Genomic DNA, 23706 nt, shown 5'->3' with positions numbered 1-23706 from the left:
GTTTGATTTTAACCAGTAAAAATAAAGACATTATAAAGAGGATGCTGTTTCATCTGTGTGTGTGTGTGTGTGTGTGTGTGTGTGTGGGGGGGGGGGGGGGGGGGGGGGGGGGTGCCGACATGAAAATAGTGCTCAGAAACAGTAGAAGCTACAATATCAAAGATACACAATATTAATAAACCTTTATAAACGAGCATGTTATTGTGTCAAATAAACGTAATAATCCTTCCAAATGTGTCAGATATACTTTGAAACCCTTCAAATCAATAATGCTAAAAAGATTAGTCATGAACAATAATGATTTATAAGTCAATGAGCTGTGAATGTTATACATTGAAACATGAGACAAACCAAATGACGACATTTTAAACAAAGTTAAATCACTTTGTAAAATTGATATTTCATATGACACCAACAAATAATACACAATCTTTCACAAGTGATCTCAATCGATTTTAACTCGCTGCAGCCCTCTACCTAAGTCCAGAACTCTCGTAATAAATTGTATAAAAATCAGTCAAGCATGTCATACAATGTAACTGCAAAACAATATTTTTAATCCTGAAAGCACTGCTTCGATTTAAGGTGTTTTGTGCAGCACTGAGTTTTGCCCGGCCCAAACAGAGCAGCGCGCCTGCGCAGTGCATAAGAGGACGACTGAACATGCAGATCTTCACTCTGGAACTATCGGAGCTTCACCTAGTGGGTCAAAAGTCTTTTTTGTAAGTTCATAATTACTCAGTGACTGCATTTTCTCTGTCAAGTACTAAAAACTGTATATCTAACTTTAAATTAACTAGTTGTTTTTTTTAATGTTAACTATTCGTGAGAAGCCAAATATTGCAGTATTTCATTTGTAATTAACGAATTAACTAGTCGGTTAATGGTCGAAATTTGTTTCATTCCGCTTTAAACTTCATTTTTAGATAAAGGTTTTCGTACTTTTTCACTAAAGGTTGTTGTATTGTTTTCGTTGTTGGCTTGTTAATTATGTTTTATGATTTCCCTGTGGTGGCGTTCGACAAAATTAACTCTGCTTCTTCTAATAACGTATACCTTGTTTCTGCTCTGTTAAAATGTCTTCATGTTTCCACTCCTGGAGGTTTTCGAGGTGATATTTGCAGTAGGAGTCGTAAACTTTGCTCGGCAACGTAACAAAGTGCAGAGTTTGAGTCTGATACATGCAGTACCGCTCCTCCACACGAGAGGCAATGCAGGCGAGTCTTCATCTGTGCTCTTCCTGCCATGGCTTCCTGCGACGTCAAATCTTGAATCAAGTCTTTTTTCTTTCCTACATGTTTCTTCCAGGATGTCGGATCGAATCCAAACACTCTCCGAGCTCCTCTGCTGGACTTTAATCAACATTGTTCCGTGTTAGATGAAGATGTAAGCGTTTATTCGGCTGTGTGTTTCTATTGGTGCAGAACGGGTCACGTGTTCACGGAGGCAAACTTTATTGTAAAAATAAACCCTCGTTAAAGTCTTCATACTCACCGGATCAACTCGAGCTCGGACTTTTTAGTTTCTTCTTTATGTTTTCTTTTAATTCCTAAAGAATGGCGTGGTGTGTCGATGTTTGACCGGGACTCTTGTTGACGGTACGGAGGATCACTGCCTCCGCTCGGACCCATTATCAGTATCGCTTCTCGGCCTTTTGGCTAAGATCAAGTGTAGTATCTGTTCTTATCAGTTTAATATCTGATACGTCCCCTACCCGGGGACCATATATTAAATTGATTTTTGGAACAGGGAGATGGAATAGGGGCTTGCTCCGTCCACTCCACGCATCGACCTGGTATTGCAGTACCTCCAGGAACGGTGCACCCCCTCTGCTGTTAAAGGAAAATGTTCTGAATCCCTTCAGATGGTAGTGTCTCCTTAGTTCAACTATATAACAGCAATCATGAGAATCTTATAATGAAATGACATACTGACTCACATTCTCATATGCTAAGAATTGCCCAGAGATAAACACAAGTGTCTCCTGCAAGGAACCCCCAGATAAATGTCACACACATCCACTACATACTGCTCATATTCCATAAATACCTCAAGAATTCTTAACAATAAATTCACACTCTTATACCAAATGTGATATGATTCACCGAGACCACCTCAGAAATTTTTAAAGCAGAATAGTAAACCGGTAAATCCAATTTCTCTGTTTAGAAATGCAAATTAATTGATTGAACATGTATGTGATCCCAATTAAGAATGTTCTACTAAAAGCATTCATTTAATTAGATATCTTTCATTCATTTCACATTGTTGCAGCACCAAGTGGGAATACACGAGGAGCAAAGGGATAACAGTGGATTCACCATCAGAATAATGGGAAAGTACTGCAGACTCCAACAACTGACATTTGGAAATCAGTGCTGAAGTTACATTTTTATTTTCTTTATAAACAGACAGAATACAACTGAAGACATATCCTGAGGACGGTGGAGGTTGAGAGGAGGAATATAATGTAATATTTGTTCCAGAGGACTCATACTCTGTTCTACATGCAGATACAGAGGCTGTGTCCTCATGACTGATGTATTTGTGACGGTTGTGTGAATAAAAAAACGTTTGTACAATGTAACGTTGTTTTGTTTTGAATCAAATTGACCGGAAACCTGAGAAAGAATATTCTTCTGGGATTAATAAAGTATTCTATTCTATTCTATTCATGCTTGTATATTAACATGCGGTTCTCAGCAATGACACCAGAGGGTACTGTAGTCAAAAAGACGCGACAACCAGGAAGTAGTGTTCGTAATGTTTTTAACAAAACTCTTATCAATCATGTCTACATCATTTTAAAACAAAACCTCATAATTACTTCTGATTAATTAATTAATTGGTTCTTTTCAAAAAAATAACGCAAGTGAAGTTGGATTGGTGACGCTGTTATTTGGTGTCGGACATTGGAAATGCAGGCGGAGTCTCGTAAAAGTAAAGGCGAACCATGCAGGACAATCTTTTAATAGTATAATAATTCAGTTTCTACGAATATTCACGTCGATTATTTTAGCCGTTAAATTTGAGCCTGAGATGTTTTTTTTTAAATTACGAGGTTTGCAGTGGATCATGAACGCAACACATCCCGTCCAACATGGCGGCGCAGCGCAGGAATTTGATGCAGAGTGTAAGTTTTCTCTTCATTTCTGACTTCTCACTGCAAATATCACCCTTGCATCACTTGTGGGGGTTGATCTGGTCTCGGTTATCCCCCCTGCTGGTCACGTTTGCCTCTTTAATTCCCATCCAATTTAAAAAAACAACGTCTGTCCGTGATGCTAACGCTAGCTGGCTGAGTTGAGCACACTAGGGGCGGTTAGCAGTTAGCCAGCTAGCATCACTTTAAAATGAGTCAAAACAAGTATTGATGTGTGAAACTTTCACCCGTGATGTTACGAAAGAAAGTCGAAGGTGTTTAGGGAACTTCCCTGACCGTCATGCAGAGGCAGATGTGAGGAAGTGAAGCTGAGGAGATTCAGAAGTGAAGGAGTGCTTATTTTGTAAACAAACTTGATTGTTTACGGTGTTAAAAATTTACTTTTCACGTTCATTCAGGCTCTCGTCAACCTCATCACTCACTTTTGTCCCCCAGACAGGCTGTCAGCCGTTAGAACTCTGGCATTAGACCGGTAAAAATCACCAAAAGTTTACCAACTTATCTCTGTGAAGCTTTGCTCTTACAGATTTTAGAGACGCTAATGACAACATGAGTGAGAGAAACACACCCACCTTCTATATTAACTCCGGTAATCCCGGCTGACTGGATGAAGGCAAAGTACATCCAGGACAGGTCATCAGCCCTCCACAGGGCAATCACAAACAGCATGTAAAAGAAACGGTAAAAGTTTGGTGAAAACTATGTCCAGTATGTAAACATAAACTAGTGCAAAATTAGGTGAGCAAGTATTTGAATATACATGATAAAATAGGATTAATAAGATTAACATAAGATAACATTTTAAGTGGCATTTAGAAGTGATGACCTTACTCAGGAGGATTAGTTTTAAACTTTTTCAGTCATATTTTCCTTGTCCGTCATTGTCATTCAAGTTTAAATGATATGGTTTAAATGAATAGTACCATTTATTGTTTCGGGCATTTATTCAACCTAAATGTAAATTTTAAAAACGAATTGAGGACTACATAGAATTCGCAATTTGATTTATGATCAGATCAATGTATAACATTTGCTTGCCAATCCTGACCGCATGGGGGAGTTCTAATGTCTGCTATTGAAATGAGTTTAACACATACACAACATAGAAAACAAACAAAAAACGACAACCAATTAAGCACATTTAGAGCATAAAAAAATGATCAGTTGTGTTTGATAAAGATCCATATAATAATCTTGACTGTTTGTTCTTCTCAGCAGCATCAGAGCTGGACGGACGACCTGCCTCTGTGTCAGATGTGCGGGGTTGGCACAGCGCCCAACTGCGTGTACGGGCCCGATGGCAAGGGAACTCAGAGTCACCCCAATGAGGACGGACACCTCCGGTTCAGGTAAGAACGGTTGGGGATCAAAACAAAACCGTAAAAAAAAAAAAAAGAAAAGGCGCGATGAATCTGGAGGTGTGAAAGGATTCACTGCTTTTGTTCTTTGCCATTTCTGCTGAATTTACCCAAACAAAACCGTTAACAGCCAGAGAATGACATCAAAATGTCAAGAAAGACACAGTGCCTTGATCAATTCTATTAATATTCAAAAATGTAATGTTGAATGTTTACTTTTGTTTCTTGCAGCATATTGCAGTGATTTAAAATGGCCACTAGGTGGCGGCAAATGTCCTTTAATCGTGTGGAACAGACTTTAATATTAAATCTCAATGAAAATAAAGGATTTCTTGACAAATCGTATCAAAGTATTTTTAGGATTTGAATAATAATTAAAACACTAGTGTGATATTATACATACATGCATCAGATTGTGATAATTGTGAATAAAAATAAATACAAGTAGGCTATAAATGCCTGTAAAAAAAAGTATATATTGCATTGTCACTAAGATTTCAATTCATTATTAAAAAAAAAATATATAGAAAGTCCTCAGCTCTCTCGCCCCACCTCTCATGTCCCCTCTGAATGCCCCAGCTAATATAAAATGTTGTGATATTCAGTGATAAAGGATGTTTTTATCATTTTGTCCCTTTCCCCCTCAGAGGCGAGGACGGCTGCTTCCTGTACGGAGTCTTCAACGGTTACGACGGAAACAGAGTAGCCAGCTTCGCCTCGCAGTGTCTGACGGCCGAGCTGCTGCTGGGGCAGCTGAACTCCAGCCACACCGACGGCGACGTCCGCAAGATCCTCACACAGGTCAGAGAGGAATCGACGCAAAATGTTTCAATGTCTCACATTCATAATGAAGAAAAATGCAGCTACTTCAGTCAGAAATGGGCTCCTAACTTCTCCCTGTGCTCGTCGGAGCATTTCTCCGCACAGTGACTGTTTCACTGAACTGCTTTTTCACTTTTCCTTTGTCAAGAATCACCTTCGTCACGAAGAAGATAATTATGCTGCTCGAGTTCATTTGTTAAAAGTCTTGTGCAAACAGCCACAAATAGGCATGTTCATTTGATTTATCACTTTTGTTTTACCTGGAAACCTGTCTTTTTCAAAGGACATTTGAGGCGTGCTTGTTGCAGTACAAAAGACGGAGATAAAGGCCTTGTTTACGAAACAGAGGTTTGAGTTCAAATTGGATGTTGGACATCTGATATGATGTGAGGCTGAGTTGCCACAGATGAAGGGGAAACGTTCCCCATGTGGTGCTTTTGTAAATGAATCCAAACCAGTGCTGTTGTCTCCTCAGTGAAGACCACGAGAGCATAACGATCTGTGGTGGATCCTGAAGGCAGGTTGATAGATTCATCCATCCGTCATTAGCCCCTGAATGCAAAGCACAACGCGCTTTCATCTCTCATCGTATTATTTTTACTCCTCGTGGTTGGCACTTTAGTATTTCCTTATTTTGTGTCTCTTTTTAGTGTGTTGTTTACATTTACAGGCCTTCGATGTGGTGGAGAAGAGTTACTTTGAAACAATCGACGACGCTCTGGCTGAGAAAGCTCACCTGTCCAACTATGTCCTACCACACAATGAGGTATACACACACACACACATTGACGGATCAAGATGAAATTTGAGAAGTGGACGGTCCTCTTGGTTTCCATAGCAACAGCAGATTTGGGCATCAGTGCGAGCTAATGCTCAGCCGTCAGAGAATGAACTGGTTTAGGTTTTAATTGGTCTCATCAGCAAGTTTGATTAAATAAGACCATGTCAGGTTTCTCTTCATGCTCCTCTGCTGAACTTCCTCTTTCTCCTTTCAGACTTCTTCTTCCCCAGTTTCTGTTCTTCCCGGTTTCTTTCACGCTCATGCTTTGACCTCTTGTCTCGCGGTTCCTGTACTTCTTCCTCACCCACCGTCGTCCCGTCCCTCCCACCCTCTGCCCAGAACGTGTCGTTCCACCAGCTCTCCCCTCAGAATCAGAAGGTGCAGGAGCGGCTGAAGGAGCTGGAGCAGGAGGTGTCGGGAGGCGCCACGGCCGTGGTGGCACTCATCCTCAACAACAAGCTCTACATCGCCAACGTCGGTACGGAGACACACACGCTCACACCTTTACAGTCAAATAAGGGTTTTGGTCATCGTCCTCCCGTTAGTTTAATTGTACTGTCGATTTGCAATAGAAACAGAAGCAGTTAACGTAATCAAGTGCCACAATAAGCGACTTGCAGGCAGAGACTTCAAGGTCGACACATATTTGAATTGATGTAAAAGCCCAGCAGACTTGATTTACTGAGATCACATGCAAACGGTTATTTAAGTGAGGATTTTCGATGCATCAAGTCTTGTTTACACAAGATATATCGGCTGCAAACTGTAACATTTAGTTGTTTGTGTGCGTTTCATTTTGTGCTCACGAGCACAAAACAAAATATGACACCTGGAGTTTGACCTGCTGGTGGAGGAAGTTAACAAACATGAATTTGGGGGGGGGTGGAAGCGTGATCTGAGAGATCCAGAAACCACGCAAGACTTCAGTACGGGTAAAACGCAGAAAATATTTTATTATAAAATTTGCAAATAGAAGTGTTGGGGAACCAGCTGAGGAAATGTCTCTCGGCACAATAACCGCAGCATCTCTGCTTGAAGCCGGGCTCATTAGCACACTGTGTTAATAACACAAAACAATAATAAACAAAATGTAGCATTTTCTAAGCACTCGCATCGGCAAGTAGCTAAAGGTTAGTAGCTACTTGTACTTCTCTTTAAAAAAAAAAAGAAGGTGTTATTGGTGCATCACTAAGAAGTACACGCCAATAAGGATAATACAATGTCGTATATGAGTGTAGATGGAAATGTCGCTATTTTCACAAAACCAAAGGATTTCTACAGAAAGTGACTGCAATCTCAACATAAACCACATTTTATTGAAACCTTCTCTTGTGAAATATCCAACAAACTTCTTCTAGAACTGTTGCATTATACATGTTTTTACAAAGTCGTCCTGGCAGAATAACTTTGAGGCTAATGATAGTTTGCTATGTTTGATGGCAGCAGCCTCTATTGTGTTTATAAATAGAACCTGGACCCACTGCAGCTTGCTGGTTAAATACAAACTAAACCATAATAGAATTAAATGACATGATGCTTCCGATATATTACACGGTGTACCTTTAAGCTCCAGTTATTTCCGACCAATTAGTGACTCGTTTTTCTTCCCCTTTGCTCTTCCACTGTGATTACCGTGAAACATTCTGAACCAATTAGTCTAATTGAGTTTCTAACCGGGTCGCTTTCTCTCTCTCAATAAAACGAATGACTTTTAAATAATGCGATTCTTCAATTATGCAGAAATTCTGTTTCAATTGATATTCCTGCAAGCATCTATTTCAAATGTAGGCTGCTGTAAATAGGAGTTGTATAACAAAGGAAGTTAAAGAGATAAAAGCTGATGTTGCTCTGTTGAGTTTCTAAAGGACATCAGTGTAAAAACCACACACGAAGACCGAATGGACTCGAATATCTCGACACTCCATAAATCTCTTTGTCAGACGCCTCCAATGATGCTGCAAACTGCGACTTGACGTGCTGCTGAGCTTCTGTTCTCAAGCCATGCAGACTCTTCAGAGGACACGGAGGCTATTTTTAGCGTCTCATCCGCCTCGGGCAACATGACCAGTCCACTTCTTTTCTTCTTATTTGTTCTTTTTAAACACAAAACGTTCTCATGTCAAAATACAGCTTGTAGGATTCTTGCGTCGTGAAATGACGTTGTGACATGCGTCCGTTGTGTTTCATGTCGTCCTTTCATTCTTGCTGCTTCGGATTCACATCTTATCAGTATGAACAAACTTCTCCTGGCCAACCCTTTTAAAGTCAGATTTGTAACTTTTTCTTGTTACTCTACACTTAAAGGAAAACCTGCTTGAGTAGGATAAGATAAGTTAATACTTATCTATTCCTTTTCGATCATGTAAATACAGATCAGCACATATCAAGGATAGATTGTCGTCTTTTCTTCATTCACTTTTCTTTCTTTTTTTAATGTTTTTCTTTCATTTCATAATTCTGTTTTGTTTCTTTCTTTTTTTTTTACATGTTCGAAGCAAAAAGCAATCAACCAATCAATCAAAAACCATAATACTACAAGATAAATTTGGTAAAACCTATCAAAACGTCGCAATTTCACTTCAAAGTGTCTTAAACAGGTCGGTTTGAGAAGAAAAAAATCCTTAAAAAGTAAAGTGCAAATGGGATCCACACAGTGCTGGAGCCCTTGCTTAAGACACACCTTTCCTCCATTGCCTTCTTCACGTTCTCTGCGTTGACACTTTTTAAATGGCTTAAAAAAAACCGCGATTGACTTGAAAAGCACCTCGTTATTGTAGATCCACTCATGTGCAGAAGACTGCTTTCCTACGACTGTGGTGCGCAGGAGCAGCATTTCTGAAAACTTGAATTATCAGTGGCTCTGATAATTGTTGTTGTGTAAACGGACGGCCAAAACGCAACAACAGTTTTCAGTTTTCACTTGACAGCGTTGTGTAAATGGGGCCTAAGTGAGACAAAGTTAACCATGAAATATCAGATTCATTAAAAAACAAAAAAAAACAATCTGGTTTTAGTTCATACATGCTCCAACTCTAGACTATATTTACTCTTATAAAACACTGTGGACCGGGGAAATAAACAACCATTACAGTGAATCAACTCGGAACACAACAGAGGAAAAGGGAACATAAAACACATATATTTGATGTGAATATTAAAAATGTATGATGTGTCCCGTTTGGGTAATATGGAGTTGAAATAAAGGTGTTGTTGCTTAATTATTCATATATTTTAATCTTGCTCAGGCTGTTCGCAGAATCTCTTGAGATCCAATGTAAAATTATGTACCTTTATCTTTGCAACAATTATTTTAGAAATTGGATGCGTCTAATGGAGGGGAACGACTCCTAAACATTTTTTCACAAACTACATCTCAGAGACTACTGCTGATATACACTTCAAAGTAGTTTGGTACAATTATTTTAGTTGCGTCAAGGGTCCAGCGACTGGGAAACGGTCGATTGGGAGAGTTTCTTCACAGTAAGAGGTGATAATATTGTGAGATTGTTCTTTTTAATAGCCCATTGTTATGAATCCAGGTTAAAGCTGTTAAAAACGGAGTCGATACGGCTCGTTTTGTGTTTTCAAGGGAAGAAGGAAAAATAAAAAATGACCCTAGGCCTAAAGATGGTCAGCAGATGTGTTGTACATACTGCCCAGAAAGTTTCTAAAGAAACATGTTCCCGAGGGCGACACTTCCTGTTGCCCTCCAATTAATATTGGAATGCTCTCGACTCTGCTGGTTTGAAACAGAATGTGAGTTTGTAGTTTGTCATCTCAATTTGTCACTACACAAACCCGAATAGTAATTATCAAGGAAGTGGGAGACGTCAGATATTCCTTCGAAGAATCATCAAAGCGCTTTCCAAGAATTTTTTTTTTTTATTTATTTTTTTTTACAAGATATGTTGTTATTTTTCAAATATTTTCATTATAATTTAGAACTTCATACACAGAGAGATTCTAACATGAGAGTAGTAAGTGATCAGGGCTAAAGCGCTCCCAGCTATGTGTCGATGTGAGATGTGTACATTTCTTAATCTCTTGAGACTCCTTTTCTAAAAATCGGACTTTGGTTGAGTTTAAAAATGCCTGTAATTTGACACCAGCACCACACTTGGTGCAAAACAAGATGACTGTATAAAAAAAAAAAAAAAAAATGGGTTAATGTGACGTTACGAAGTAAATTAACTTGGGACTGCTCAAGCAGTAGAAAAGCGGTATATAGATGAAATCCATTTACCATATGCATTCATAAATTAAAATGTGTTGAGTTTAATCATATTTGACAATTGATTTTGGGTTCAGATCTGTTTGATCCGGAAGAGGACAGAATGTGTCCTGCAATGCTGAAAAATATCACAGGTCCTCTGTATGATGTTAACAATCTTCTGTATTATTTGTGCGTTATGCGCAAAGCCTGCAGAGTCATGACGTTGATCCATTCAGACTGGATCTTGAATTGAGCTCATGGTGCATCTGTTTCACATTTAGCTGCTCAATTTCAACTCTGCAGTGGACCCCTTCAGTATTGATGACACTCTTGGAGACATGCTGACTCTGCTCTGGGGTTGTATTTGTGCCGTTTTTGAAGTGTTTGTCACATTCCTCTCGTTACCAAAAGGAGCAGTTAGAACACTAGAATCAGCTTTCAGTATAATCCTGCCCAATAAACACCACAACTGAATGTGACTCACTAAACCCAACGTCGGTAAAAGACGAGGACATCTCGCTAGGTTTGTTAATGACAATGATGCGGTTTCTGCTGAGGTGTTGTCGTTGTAAAACCTCATAAAATCTTGTTAATTTTGGCCAGATTGCATTTAAAAGTGTTTGAATTGTGCATAATCTGTCCAAATTCAATTGTATAGTGCACAGCGGTGTCGAACACATAGTTCAGGGGTTTACACGCAGCCCAATGTCATCTCGAGTGGCCTGGACCAGTAAAATGACACCGTAATAACAGCTTGAATTTAAACTTTACACAGTATACGTGATGGGATTCAAAACGATTACTACCTAAAATGACTCCAATCTCAATTTTAATGAAACCGTCTGGTACAAAACACAGTGAAATGTCCACCCAAAAACAAAACAAAAAAAAAAAAAAATCACTGTTTGTTTCTCCGTCACCATCAGGGACCAACCGAGCTTTACTGTGCAAGTCCACCAGCGACGGGCAGAACCAGGTTCTTCAGATCGGGCGACCACACAGCACGGACAACGAGGAGGAGCTGCAGAGGCTGGCTGCTCTGGGTGAGACACTCCCAAAATGAAAACCGATACATGTTTATATACAGGCAAAAAAAAACAACTGCTCCGTTTTACACACAGGTCATTTTCAGAACTGTGAAGCATCCACAATCAGGATTTAGAAATAAGCTGAGGTGAATCAGGATGACCTTCCGACAAAGAACACGGCTCATAACTACTGGCTCTGTGTGCGTCATCACATGTTGTTTGCTTGATAATTATTTCAGGAACTAATCGTTGATTTAGTTGTTATGCATTGATTCGTCTGCTATATTACTTTATGCAACACGTGGAGAGTTGGAGGTGTTCCCGCTGGCGATGGGCGAAAGCAGGGCGCACCTCTGAGTCCGTCACTGAGGAGACGCCGACGGACACGCGTACATTTTCACACAGAAGCATCAATGTATCGCTGTATCTGGAGAAAGCCGACGCAAAGACACAAGTGTTTGCACTGTCGTGAAATACATGGAAATGTTGTGGGTTTATATTCTTTGTTTAAAGTTTTTGAAAAGTTTTGGAAAATGCCCTAATAGAAAACTAGAGTGGATGTAATTAGCATTTTCAAATATAACTGTTTGCCGTCGTCTGTCTCAATATGTCAGCGATATACGAGAAGCACATTCGCCGATTTCCTTCCTCCGGTGTCATAGGAAAAATTGCCCGCACTCAAACCGGGTCCAATTTTTGCTTCTGTGCAGGCAGCCAACATAGAATTTACATATACCAGTCATTTCTGGACTGTAGTGCACGACTTGTATCACACGCTTTGAACCTTGTGGCTTAAACGAATGGAGCCTCTCGCGGTCCGGTTTTGGCCCACGGGTCTTACGTTTGACTCCTCTGGGTTACAACCGTCACGACACTGAGATGTTTTTAAAGTTGCAGATGGTCCCTTTTGGACCGGCATAATTAGTATTTTCAGCTTTTTATAAGCTCAAACCATAGAAAGTAATTGGGTGTAGTAAATACAAAAACTAGTTCATCTTCATCTGTTTTGAAATATGTTGTCTCCCTTTCCTTTTCGAAGCAAGCTTTGTAAGTTTTATGACGGATAAATAAACATCCATCCATTCGAAGTGTCAAATTAGCATGATGGCAGATGAACCTTTCCTTCCAAATTGGGCCTGACGGTGACGTGGCCATTAGCCCAGATGGACTGCCAACGGGCCACACTCGCAGCCATCCATCCATGCTGGACAGCCACGCTAATGGTCCAGTAATGAGCGCTGCGCATGCAGCAGAAAATGCATACATTGTGATTAGCTCTGCAGAGCGAGCATTAGGTGCATCCTGGCACCTGTAATGGATAGAATGGAGAATCGACTACATTATTCCTTAAGTCTTTTGTTCTCTCTCTCTCTCCCTCCTCTCCTGCTCTTGTTTCCAGTCGGGAGTCACTTAATTATTCTGTTGTCCGGGTCCATTTTTGAATGATTTAAAAGGAATGACAGTCATTCCATTAACCCAGACCAAGGTGACCTTTTCCACCCCCCCCCCCCCACCCCCCCCCACCCCCACCCCCGCCGGTGCTTTCACGCAGCCTCACATTCTCCACCCACCTCAGTGCTCTCGTCTTTATTGCTTTATCCTCCAATGCCCTTTCTCCTCTTTCCGCTGTCGTAACGCTCCACTCCTCTCTGTCCTGACTTCACGTCTCCTCTCCTCCAGGTGTGGATTCCACTCGTGTACGGCAAGCGGCACAGATAGCGGGGCAGAGCAGCACACGGCGGCTCGGAGACTACCCCGTCAAATTCAACTACAACGAGATTGACGTGCTCAGGTGAAGACATTTTTTACATGCAGATAATCTGGAACCACTACTAAATGAATTAAAATTATATACAGCTGTATTTATATTTCTGCAAAACAACGTGGGTTTCAGAGCTTTTACTGGATTGTTGTGGTAAAGCTGGAGCTGAGTGCTGGTCGATCCCCAACTTATGGTTGTGTCGTTTCAATCATGATGGAAACAAAAACATCTCGTACACGAGCAGCTGAAGGGAGTTTTCTCGTCAGGGTGGTGGGCTTTACTTTTCATGAAGAGTGTTCTCACTCAAGAGAGACTCGACATCCTCTCCACCCTGGGAGGAGCCAGTATACGTGTTTCTGGTATCTGATTATAATCACCTCCCTTTAGAGCTTTGCCAGATGCATTTGGACTGGGAGGAGGCCTCAAGGTCGGCTCAGATCCTCCCGCAGAGATTAAATCTCTAGTTTGGGCCTTTAAAAATAAAAAAAAATGGCTTTGGGGCCCGTCACAGGAGGAGGCAGGGGACGGGGATGTCTGTGAAGCCACAAAAAGCAAACAAGACAAAACACTGTGTCTCGATGGAAGATGGTACGAGTGACAAGGCTGTTGCATCGTCCTGTGTTCTTTGTTTCACAGCGACTTCTCGAGCCTCAACGCAAGTAGATAAAACATGTTGGTTCATAAAATTTAAAGGAAGATTTTTTAAAATATTTTTCACTTCAAGCAAACAGGCTGGCTGTTCCTAGAGTCTTTATGTTTAGATAAGATACTTCAGCTGTCCGATTCAGTTTCGAAGATGCACAGCCGGGTTTTATCGGCGCTCTCGTGTCTCTCAGTCGAGGAAACTCTCAAACGGAGCGCTCCGCTTTTTTCATCACGTCTCCTCTTCTACCTGGACCGTGACAGCTCTATTTCCAGCATCATCAGATTGACTCATGCACAGCCTGACTTGAAGTTACAGGATTTTCGAGGGCGCCGTCCCTCCCACACTCCTCGTTTTCTGTCCTCATCCGCTTGTCCAGGCCAAACGTATCACTCTTAAGATCTTCAGTGAGTCAGTCCAATTATAAAGCGCACTCTGATCTCTGCAGATTTTCCTCCTTTGGTGCCTTCAAAGAGAGTCCCGAAAATGTGATGTGAAATTCTAATTGATTCTTTGAATGTTTGAGGTTATTGTACGCTGATCAGATGCACTCGCGTCTCCTAGTCATCTCCCGTACGCCTCTTTCTTCCTCCCTCCACGTCGTCCCCTTGTGGTCTCGAGCACACTCGACTCCCTTTCATCTCAATGTCAATGATTTGCTTCCATCTCATCGTCCCGCCTCCTCGGTTTGATGTGAACTTGTTCATTGATGTCTCACCTTGTCCTCTCAGTGCCGCCAAGACGACTCCCATCATCGCCGAGCCGGAGATCCACGGCAGCCAGTCTCTGGACGGAGTGACGGGCTTTTTACTGCTGATGTCAGAGGGTCTGATGAACGCTCTGGAGTCCGCCCATGGCCCGGAGCAGGCCAATCAGGTCAGAGGATTCATCCTTTCTGAAACTTCACTGAAACTTCTCTGAAACTTCTCTGAAACACTGCTTCTGCACATGTGCACCACGGCCATAGTGAATACTTGTTCCGCACATGTGCATACGGATGTCCATGTGCTCGCCATCGTTTATGTTTATAGCGTATCATTCTCTGTGCACATGCACGTGTGCTTTTAATTGAAAAACAACCAGTAGTGCCAACGAATGACTCGACATCGTCTTCAGTGTTTCTGGCGATTCAATGTAATGGGACGTCATTTCTAAAACATTGCCTGGAAATACAAAACTTCTCTGAAAACGAAAGTGCAAAAACGAAGCGTTGTGTATATATGGGGCCTAAATTTCAGGTCCTGCTACAGCGAGCGCTATCGATCGGAAACAGGATGGAATGTTAATGAATTGACAGCCCTAATTATTTCTAAACTGGTGGTTACATGACGGAAGACGAGAGCACCAAAGGAGCCAAAGTTAACAAACTGCAATCACATAAGACATTTTTTAAAATAATACCGTTTGGTGCATTTTACCTGTACAGACCTGGTGCAATGTGAACATTCAAGCAGTTTTTACAATTGGCTTGGTGGATTGACAGGCCTGATCGGAGCCTCTTGCGGGCTGGTTTTGGCCAGGCTTGGTTTATACTGATCCTGATCATTTAAAAAAAAAAAAGTTTTTTTTTGTAAATGTGCATTTCGTTTAAAAAAAGCTGTTAAATCCAAGAGTAAGCTTAACAAACACTCTGGATTCCTCCATAGTTATGTTCATTGATATGCTCACACATGTATGAAAAGACTGAGAAAACTGAACTTTTGTTTACAAAGACCGACATCACTGTTTCTAAAAGTTGCACTCTGCGGAAAAAGTGCTATCTTTTTATTAACTCCCACTGTTTTGCTCATGTGAACAGACACGATGGAAGTTTACTGTTTTCACTTATTTAGCATTAACGTCTCTCTCTCTCTGTCTCGCTCTCTCGCTCTCTCTCTCCATGGTAGGAGATCGTTGCCATGGTAGCAGCCGAGCTGGCCCAGCAGAGCAGCCTGGAGGCCGTGGCTCAGTCGGTGGTGGAGCGGGTGAAGCGGCTCCACCACGACGTCTTTGCGTCGGGCCGTCAGAGGGCCACACTGTGTTCCCGGCACGAAGACATGACCTTGCTCATCCGCACGCTCAACTACCCGCTGGCCGACGCGGCGCTCACGCCCACGCAGGGTAGGGAAAACTGCGTTCGGAGATTGATTTCCAGTTTGGAGGATCAGTACTTCCACCGACACAATGTGCCTCATTTATATTTATGAGAACTGAAGAGCTTGCATACAGAAACTTTGAGAAACTTTGCAAAAATGTTGAACTCTGCCTGTGAAGACCTGATGAGAGAGGAATGTCACTCATTACTTTGTGTATTTCTACTGGACACTTCAACAACTAGGTGGATGTAATGTTTTGGCTCTCGCTGGCATGTCGGATAAAAATTGAAGCAGTATTATTGGGTTATCGTCAGTTCACTGGGTAACGGCTTTATGAGATTCAGGAACTCGATTACAAAGACCTACTGATGAAGCTGGAACATCACAGAGGGGCCGCCGACTTCGCTTAAGAGCTCCTGATGACCAAAGTGTTGCAGAGGTTAAACAATTATAAATCCCCTTTACAGTCCAGCATGAGAAAATCCAATAGAGTCAATAGGTGATGACAAAGGTGAAACAGGAACACCTGGACACAGAAGCGGTGGATTATTGTTTTGAACTGATCTCTGCTCTAGTTCGATCTGTCCAAAGCTCTGAGGGCAGCAGCAGACGATGCCCGGTCACGTCAGGTTACATTTCAACTGGATCTCGGGATGGGAGCAGTTCATTGTCTTTTTTGATTCTGCTATTCAAGTGACGGTGAATGAGGTTTTTCCTCCGGCTTTGCTAAACATCTGAAAGTAAACCTCGCCCATCCTCGCCCCTCATTTAGTTTAAAACCTCCACATCTTAGCACAAAGGCTATTGGGTACAGATAGTGGCTAATTGTTTTCTCTCTCTTTTTTTTTTGACAGTTCAAATAAACAGTGAGTTCAGTTCAGAAAGTTCAGTTGTGACTATATTTTTTAATTCAATGCAAGTATAAAACATTCTTCAGCCTGTAATTTAAGAAACAAAAAGTATTTGTAAAAGTATTTTTCTATAACTTTTTCAATGAATATACTGCAGTTATCCATCATTTCATTCGCTATGATATGCTTAGCTATATGCTGTTATATATGATGTTATTATCCATTATGTAAGTATTATGATGGATTATTAGCACCAACGTGTATAAATGGACACAGAGGGTACACAGGTACATCTTACAAGAATGGGATATAACTGAAAAGTTAGGTTGTGTTAGTCATTTCTACCTTCAGACTAGATTTTGATGACTTATTTGCTAAGATAAGGAATAAAACCAAAAACGACTTGAAATGTTTCAGTTAATCTATTAAATGTATGGTATATGGAAGTTTGAATTGTTTGGCTGATACGTTGTCGTACATTCTTACACCTCAGAAAGACACACGACTGCGAATTGTTATGCGATTTCTATCATGTTTGAAATGTTTTGTTTTGTTTGTTTTGATGGTTAAATTGAAAACCCGGCATGGTGCAGGTCTAACGGTGTCAACTAAACATGTTGACTGTGTCCTTGACGTTTAACGATTACACTTAACTTGTTGTGATCCGTTTTGGCAGACGTTGATTCAAAGCTGTGTTTGTCTGAAGGCGTAAGCAGCGTCGACCCGGGGGGGGGGGGTTCAGATCAGATGTCAAGTTTCGGTCTTGGCGAACCTTTGCTGAGATGAGTCTGAGCTCTGATTTCCCGCTCTGTCCTCTCCTCCTCCCTCCAGGCGGTCGCATCTACCCCGTGTCGGTGCCCTACTCCAACAGCCAGAGCACCAGCAAAACCAGCGTGACGCTCTCGCTGGTCATGCCCTCACAGAGCACGCTCACCAACGGAACCAACACGGCCTCCACCCTGGAGGAGGGCACCCCGACGCCAGGGTGAGCTTTTCCATCCTCCGCCTGCTTCTGCTGCTGTGAGCCGGGTGACTCCCTCCTGACGCTCCTCCACACTCTATTCCGGGCATGCTTTAAAACGAGCCAGGTCTCTCACTCCCTCGCCGTCTCCCCAACCTAACATTTATTTGAGCCAATCTCCATGTTTCACCTCCTCCCTCATCCACTGCTGTGCTTATTCTCTTTTTCCACCCATATTGATCAAGTGTAGCTGGAGGAGTATTTTAATGCACCTAAGAATTTCTTCACCACCTCAGCTGAGGAAGAAAGGAGAAGGAATTAAAATAGCTGGGACTGCTTTTGATGATCGAAGCCCCTGTTTACGCGAAAAAAAGTGAAATTGCATCGTTTTTTGCATTTTCCTTTTAGAAAAGTTTCGTTTTACAAGGACGAGGTTTTGAAAACAATATAGTCGACATGCCACAAGTTGGCCCTGTGTTCTTGTAATGAAGCCACACACATGCACGCAAATAATAATATACCGCCATTTTATTATTGTGCATCGACTCGCACATGCAGAAGAACTGTTTGCTGGGCCGTGGTGTGCAGTAGCCGCATTTTTAAAAAGTTGTTTTCTCCATCGTTTACATGGAAACTGAGTCGGAGCGATTTTTCAGGCCTCGGTCACATGTGGTCCCAAATCGGATCTGGATCTGACGACTTTCGAAGCGGCTGCTGTCCGAACAGTCAAGTCGCACGTATGCGTCGTCCTCGTCATTGACGTCAACCTGAGTCACGAATCTCCACCAGAAGAAGCGACTGTTAAAAGCTCTTATGTTTTTCAATCTTCTTCTTTCCCTCGTCATTTTGTTAAAATTTTGTCCGTTTCTATTCGACAACCAGTTCAAAATGGATGTAAACGCACTGACCGCCACAGCATCCATGTATAGTTCCAGAAACGTTGTGCTTGAGACAATGTCACACCTGTGGGGTCGGATGACGTTCCCACTGCAGTCTGATGGGGGCGTTTAAAATTTCTTCAGAACGATCAGGCGAAGAAATCAGATCTCGGCAAGAAATCGGAATCGAGCACCGCCGAGACCTGCAGTGTGAAAATGAGTTACTTCTTCACGTTACCGGCTGAAAAACTCTGCATGACTCTGCACCTGCAGCATGCAATCTGCTGCTCTCCTTTTCGACCCCCCCCCCCCCCTCATTTGGTCTTTCCTCCACCACTCACCGTCTGACTCGCATCTATATTTCTCTCCTTCGATGCCCCCCCGCCCGCTCCTCCTCTTCTTCTTGCACTCCTCCAGTCCGTCCCACCCCGCCACCTGCCACGCCTCCGTCGACATCCTGCAGCCTATTATTGAACTCCCTCTCTCCCCTCTCCCCATCCTCCCCGTCTCCACCTCCCTCTTCTCCCTGTCCACCACCCCTCCTCCCCCCCGGCCACTCCCCCTCTCCACCTCCCTCCTCTGCATCACCGCACGTTCCCCTTCATCCTCCTTCCACCCCCCCAGCAGCCAGAGCCCCACAGCCACCCTCCAGTCCACCAACACCCAGACGCAGAGCTCCAGCTCCAGCTCGGGCGACGGCAGCCTGTTCCGGCAGCGGGGGAGCCAGGCGGCGCAGCCCGACGAGACGGGCCGCGTGCCGCCCTATGTGGACTTCAGCCAGTTTTACCGCCTGTGGGGGAGCGACCACAGCGACGGCCACAGCACCCAGGGGGGGCTGGGACCCCAGTGAGGAGGGAGTCTGACTGGCATTTTGGCATATTGATTGTGAAGATTGTCAAGAGTTTGCCTGATATGCTATTAATGTATCTCATTGAGAAATAAGTGGCCTAAAGGTGCATGGGAGAGTCGATGGAATGGAGTTCTGTGGGCAGTGAAATGATGTCTTGACACTTCCAGAAGAAATCCTGCGCTTCTGTGATAGACAAAGGGCAACACACACACACACACACATATATATATATATATATATATATACGTGTGTGTGTTGCCCTTATAATAAAACTAAGTATATTATATATATAAAAAAAAAAATCCAGATAGCAGAATCTATTGTCACATGTACAAACAGGACCTGGGAGTTTGGAATAATGACCAACTGTACGGCCTTATGATGGAATGAATGAATGAAAGTACTTTTTTTTTAAATTTGTGATGAAAATACATCTGTGGTTTAAGCGATACGTTTTCTGACGTCTCTTCATACATACATCGGCTCGGCTTTCTTACCGTAAAGGAAATGTCCCAAATCTTTCGCCTAAAAGCATTCATTCTGCAGACTGTTCAGGACTGACAAGTGGTTGGTTCATCACCATGTAATTCACTAATAATTCACTGCTTATTGGGGTGTTTAAATAACTGCACAGTTTGAGGTGACACATGTCGATCATCACTAAGCAGTTCTGCTGAAAGCAGAATCACTGAACGCCCAACAGATCAGAGTGAATCATCTGAAATTAGGCGTTTTAATGGGAGATTTAAAACGAGAGGGATTTCTCTCAGAAATGCTCAATGACACTTTTATTCACCAATATTTCAGACGGATCAAGACATAACTGCAGTTAGATTCAAGACAAAACCTTGGAAATGTGTTTCTCCACTTCATGGGGCCTTGAAATAAATCTGTAGCTGCTTAGTAAAAATGTTTTGAAGAAACTGTTGGCATAAGCAAACTACGTGCTGTTCTCATAAATGTAACTTAAGTGGGGATAAGAGTTTATGTTTACAAGATGTATCAGTTTTTCGTTTTGTTTCGGAGCAGTTTAGTGTTTTCAGGGCAGGATTTTGAAAATGGTGGGTTTACAAAACACGGCAGAAATGCTTCAAACGATGCAGTTGGCATGCTGGGCCACGAGTTGTCGTTTGTGTGTTTGTGATGAAACCACACACACACATGCGCGCAGAGAACAATACGCTATAAACCTTAACAATGTTTATCGCGCATTTCAGAAAAGTTGCATTTTCCCCAGTTCCCACGGAGACGAGGCATTTTTCACAAAGTTGCAGTTTTCCACGCAGACAAAGCATTTTCAAAGAGCTTTGTTTTCAGCAGTTTCCACGGAGATGAAGCGTCGTCAAACAGTGGCATTTTCCTGAAGAGACATTTTGTTCATCACTGTTGACAAAACACGTTCTCTATTCATAGCGCGTAATTTCTCTTTTATATTTGTTGTAGTTCCTTATGCCAAGGTGTCTCTTATTTTTTAATGTCCGACACTCTTTGAGATGGCCAGCCTTCAGCGTGCCATTTTTTTTTTTTGTTTGTTTGTTTTGTTTTGCTTTTTTAACATCCCTTTCACAGTAAACTCGTCACGACTAATAAACAAGTGAGGACTCTGCCATTGAATTTTTTAAGTTCTTCTGCTAAAGTGCTTCTTTTTTGTACACTGGGTATCTGACGTTACCATCCACAATGCCCAACCTTGAGCCTTTCAGCGACTCACAATGAAGAGATTTATCGACCGCGTGAGGCAAGACTTGCCGCTCCTCCAAAGTGGTGCGGCCCGGAGTGATGGCCACAGGTTGGCAACCTGGGCGGTGACGCACGGTCCCCGCTTTGAACCAGCCGAGGTGCAAAACGAAAGAAGGAAGAAACCCGCTGACGTTGATGGATGATGTGTGTGGAGACTGGAGCTCCAGCAGACTGTGTTCATAACCCAGTGAAAGTCGGGAATATAATCGGCCTCGCCGTGCGAAGGTGGGGCGCTGGAGCAAATGGAGCCATCTATCAACGTCGCGCCAAACCATTGCTCAAAACTCTCACACCGATGCCTTGAGTCTCGACATGCTAGGAAGTGTGACCTCTTCTTTTTCTAACTTCTTGCCAGACACCAGCTTTTATCCTGTGTCGTCTTTGCGAATACGTCCCACCGGTGTCTGATGTCGGGCTGGAACGGCGTCGTGTGAAAGCGTGTCCTTTGTGTTGATGATAGAAAAACTTCCAGCTGTTGCACTCTGAGGAGTTTCGATGTGATGCCACATTGTGAGTTTTGGAAGTATTTCCTTTCTCTCTCTTACCCTTCTCCTTGAAGTTGAGATACAATCGTATGTCTCCAAGTAGCTTCACACTGTTGGCAAACTGTAATTGCTGTAATGAGGAAAGGAATTAGAAAACGCAAAGGACTAATAAATGAAAGCGAGGGGGGTAAAAAAAAAAAAAAATCCTTGTCACGTTCAAACCTCACACTCACGAGTTGGAACTATGCGGTTAACGTCGGGTTGTTTGGTATCAAAGCAGATACAGGAATATTGCTAATTGCCTGTTGAGGAGGTAATTGGTTCTTTTTGGTTCCTGCTGAGGCTGTGACATAACTCTTGAAAAGTGACTTCAATTAATTTTATTGTGTGTTGTAGATAACTAAAGGGGAATACCAAGGTGAGGTGATTAGAGTGGAGTCTGTTTCTTCATGACTATTAGAAGTCGGGAAGTCGGATCAATGTCAAAGCCGCCATCCGAGTCAGCAAATTTCAACTCTACATCCTGGTCCTGTCAATGAAAACCCATCAGACGGTGAAATTCAGCTTGGAAACAAAATCCTCTCAAAGAAAAACATCTTTATGATGGCGCAGTATATTGGTTTATGTACAGTCCCAGATATACTTCTAGTATGGATGCAACTAAGACATTTTACTATGAAGTCATTGCAATTCAGAAAGTGTTTAAAGTCATGAAATTGGTGGAAACCCATTCACACGAGGGCAGCCGGACATCTGGAAACATGGGAAAAACTAGTTGTTGCTTTAAATGAACTCAAAAGTTTAAAAGAAGTTTTCATGAGCAGAGAAAGCATTCTTTCTGCGTGGATCTTGCTAATTACAAATTAAAAGGAGGGACTTTATTGTTCTCCTGAGCGATATTGAGGGTTGGGGTTAGTGACCTCTCATGTGCCAGACCAACACGAGAAGGTACAGTTAGTAAATATACATCATGAACGTCCAAAACAAAAAGACCGAATGCATAAAAACTGAAATCACCTGGGGTCTGGGATGTCTCTTGGGAAGTTATTAATGAGTTTATCCATAAAAAAAAGACTAAAATAAAAAGAAAATTGAAGGAAAATGCATTTCTTCTTTTCTAAATCAGTTCATTTTTCTCTCCAGCATTTCGAGGAAAATATGGGAACAAAACAAAAGCTGTGACATGTATTCTGGGATGGAACTTCCACAGTTGCCACATTGTTCTGAATGCAGTTCTTTTTGGCTTCGTCTGGTAATATTTTCAGTCTCTGGAGGCCCACAAAGATGTACCATGTATATAACGGTGTCAAAACAGCTCAGGATTTCCTGAGCTGCCCTACAAGGATGCGGCAGCTCTGTAGCGGCCACATCCTGCGTACATTTAAAATGCTAAGTTCGCACTTCAGTCATTCTCTGTATTTGTTCTCAAGAAGAGCAAGACCCTCGTTTCAGATAATGTTTGGCACGTTTATTCTGTGTGCGCCGTGGATCCTGGAGAACCGATACCAATGTTCATCAAGGTCCCATTTACACGACGTTGCAATTGAAAACGCATTGTTTTTGTTTTCAGAAAGGTTTTGCATTTACTTGAAAACAATGTTCTTCTCCCACTCCATTCTTGCACAAGTAATTACAAGTCGGTTTACTTTACATTCTGTGCACATCATGCAGGTCAGATCCTGGGTACATCTAAAATGTCCCTCCTAACTCCTTATCTATCGACTTTCACTGAACCCCGGAAGTGTTTTGTGTTGCGGCTCATTGCAATCAGCTGTGTGGAAGCAGGGAGACGTGCAAAATGTGCAGGGTTTCAGCCCTCGAGGACCGGAGTTCGACACATGTGCTTTAGAGCCTCCTTTAGCATAGGATAGCACTGATGCATCCTTTCGCAAAGGAGGCGAGCTCATGCGGCCCCACAATTCCTTGCTGTGACAACATTTAAAGGGACCCGCTCATCCGAGCGTTTGCGGAAAAGGGACGCAGATCATGTAAGTTACCAAAGCAATAATCTGCATTTAACAACTTTAAATCATCTAAAACCCAAATGCGATTTTTAGAGTCCATTTTTGGAAATTTGTAGTCCTTTCCCGCACCAC

The 23706-nt window shown here is 42.3% G+C and overlaps 1 protein-coding gene across 4 annotated transcripts; it reads left to right on the top strand.

Moving 5' to 3' along the window:
* Positions 1–3072: 3072 nt before the first annotated feature.
* On the top strand, positions 3073–19834 carry tab1 (TGF-beta activated kinase 1/MAP3K7 binding protein 1). Of its 4 annotated transcripts, none has more exons than XM_080521187.1 (11): positions 3073–3133; positions 4379–4512; positions 5169–5322; positions 6014–6109; positions 6464–6602; positions 11264–11380; positions 13046–13157; positions 14502–14646; positions 15657–15870; positions 17528–17681; positions 19163–19834. In XM_080521187.1, exons 1-11 carry the CDS (start codon positions 3101–3103, stop codon positions 19383–19385), a joined length of 1521 nt encoding a protein of 506 aa, XP_080377313.1. In that variant the 5' UTR covers positions 3073–3100; the 3' UTR covers positions 19386–19834. The 4 variants fall into 4 exon arrangements, with proteins under 4 accessions (XP_080377313.1, XP_080377311.1, XP_080377314.1 ...); XM_080521185.1 differs by having other exon boundaries at positions 19160–19834; XM_080521188.1 differs by having other exon boundaries at positions 3087–3133; positions 4382–4512.
* The last annotated feature ends 3872 nt before the right edge of the window (positions 19835–23706 follow it).

Source organism: Blennius ocellaris (genome assembly GCF_963422515.1).
Source record: "Blennius ocellaris genome assembly, chromosome: 3".
In the NCBI taxonomy this organism is placed as follows: domain Eukaryota; kingdom Metazoa; phylum Chordata; class Actinopteri; order Blenniiformes; family Blenniidae; genus Blennius; species Blennius ocellaris.
This window is presented reverse-complemented; position numbering and strand designations above follow the sequence as displayed.

Excerpts from the sequence above, each read along its gene's own strand:
- tab1 (XM_080521185.1), top strand. The coding sequence starts at position 3,101 with ATGGCGGCGCAGCGCAGGAATTTGATGCAGAGT. Across the intron at positions 4,513-5,168 it reads GACGGACACCTCCGGTTCAG|AGGCGAGGACGGCTGCTTCC; the intron begins GTAAGAACGGTT and ends TTTCCCCCTCAG. Across the intron at positions 6,603-11,263 it reads GCTCTACATCGCCAACGTCG|GGACCAACCGAGCTTTACTG; the intron begins GTACGGAGACAC and ends CGTCACCATCAG.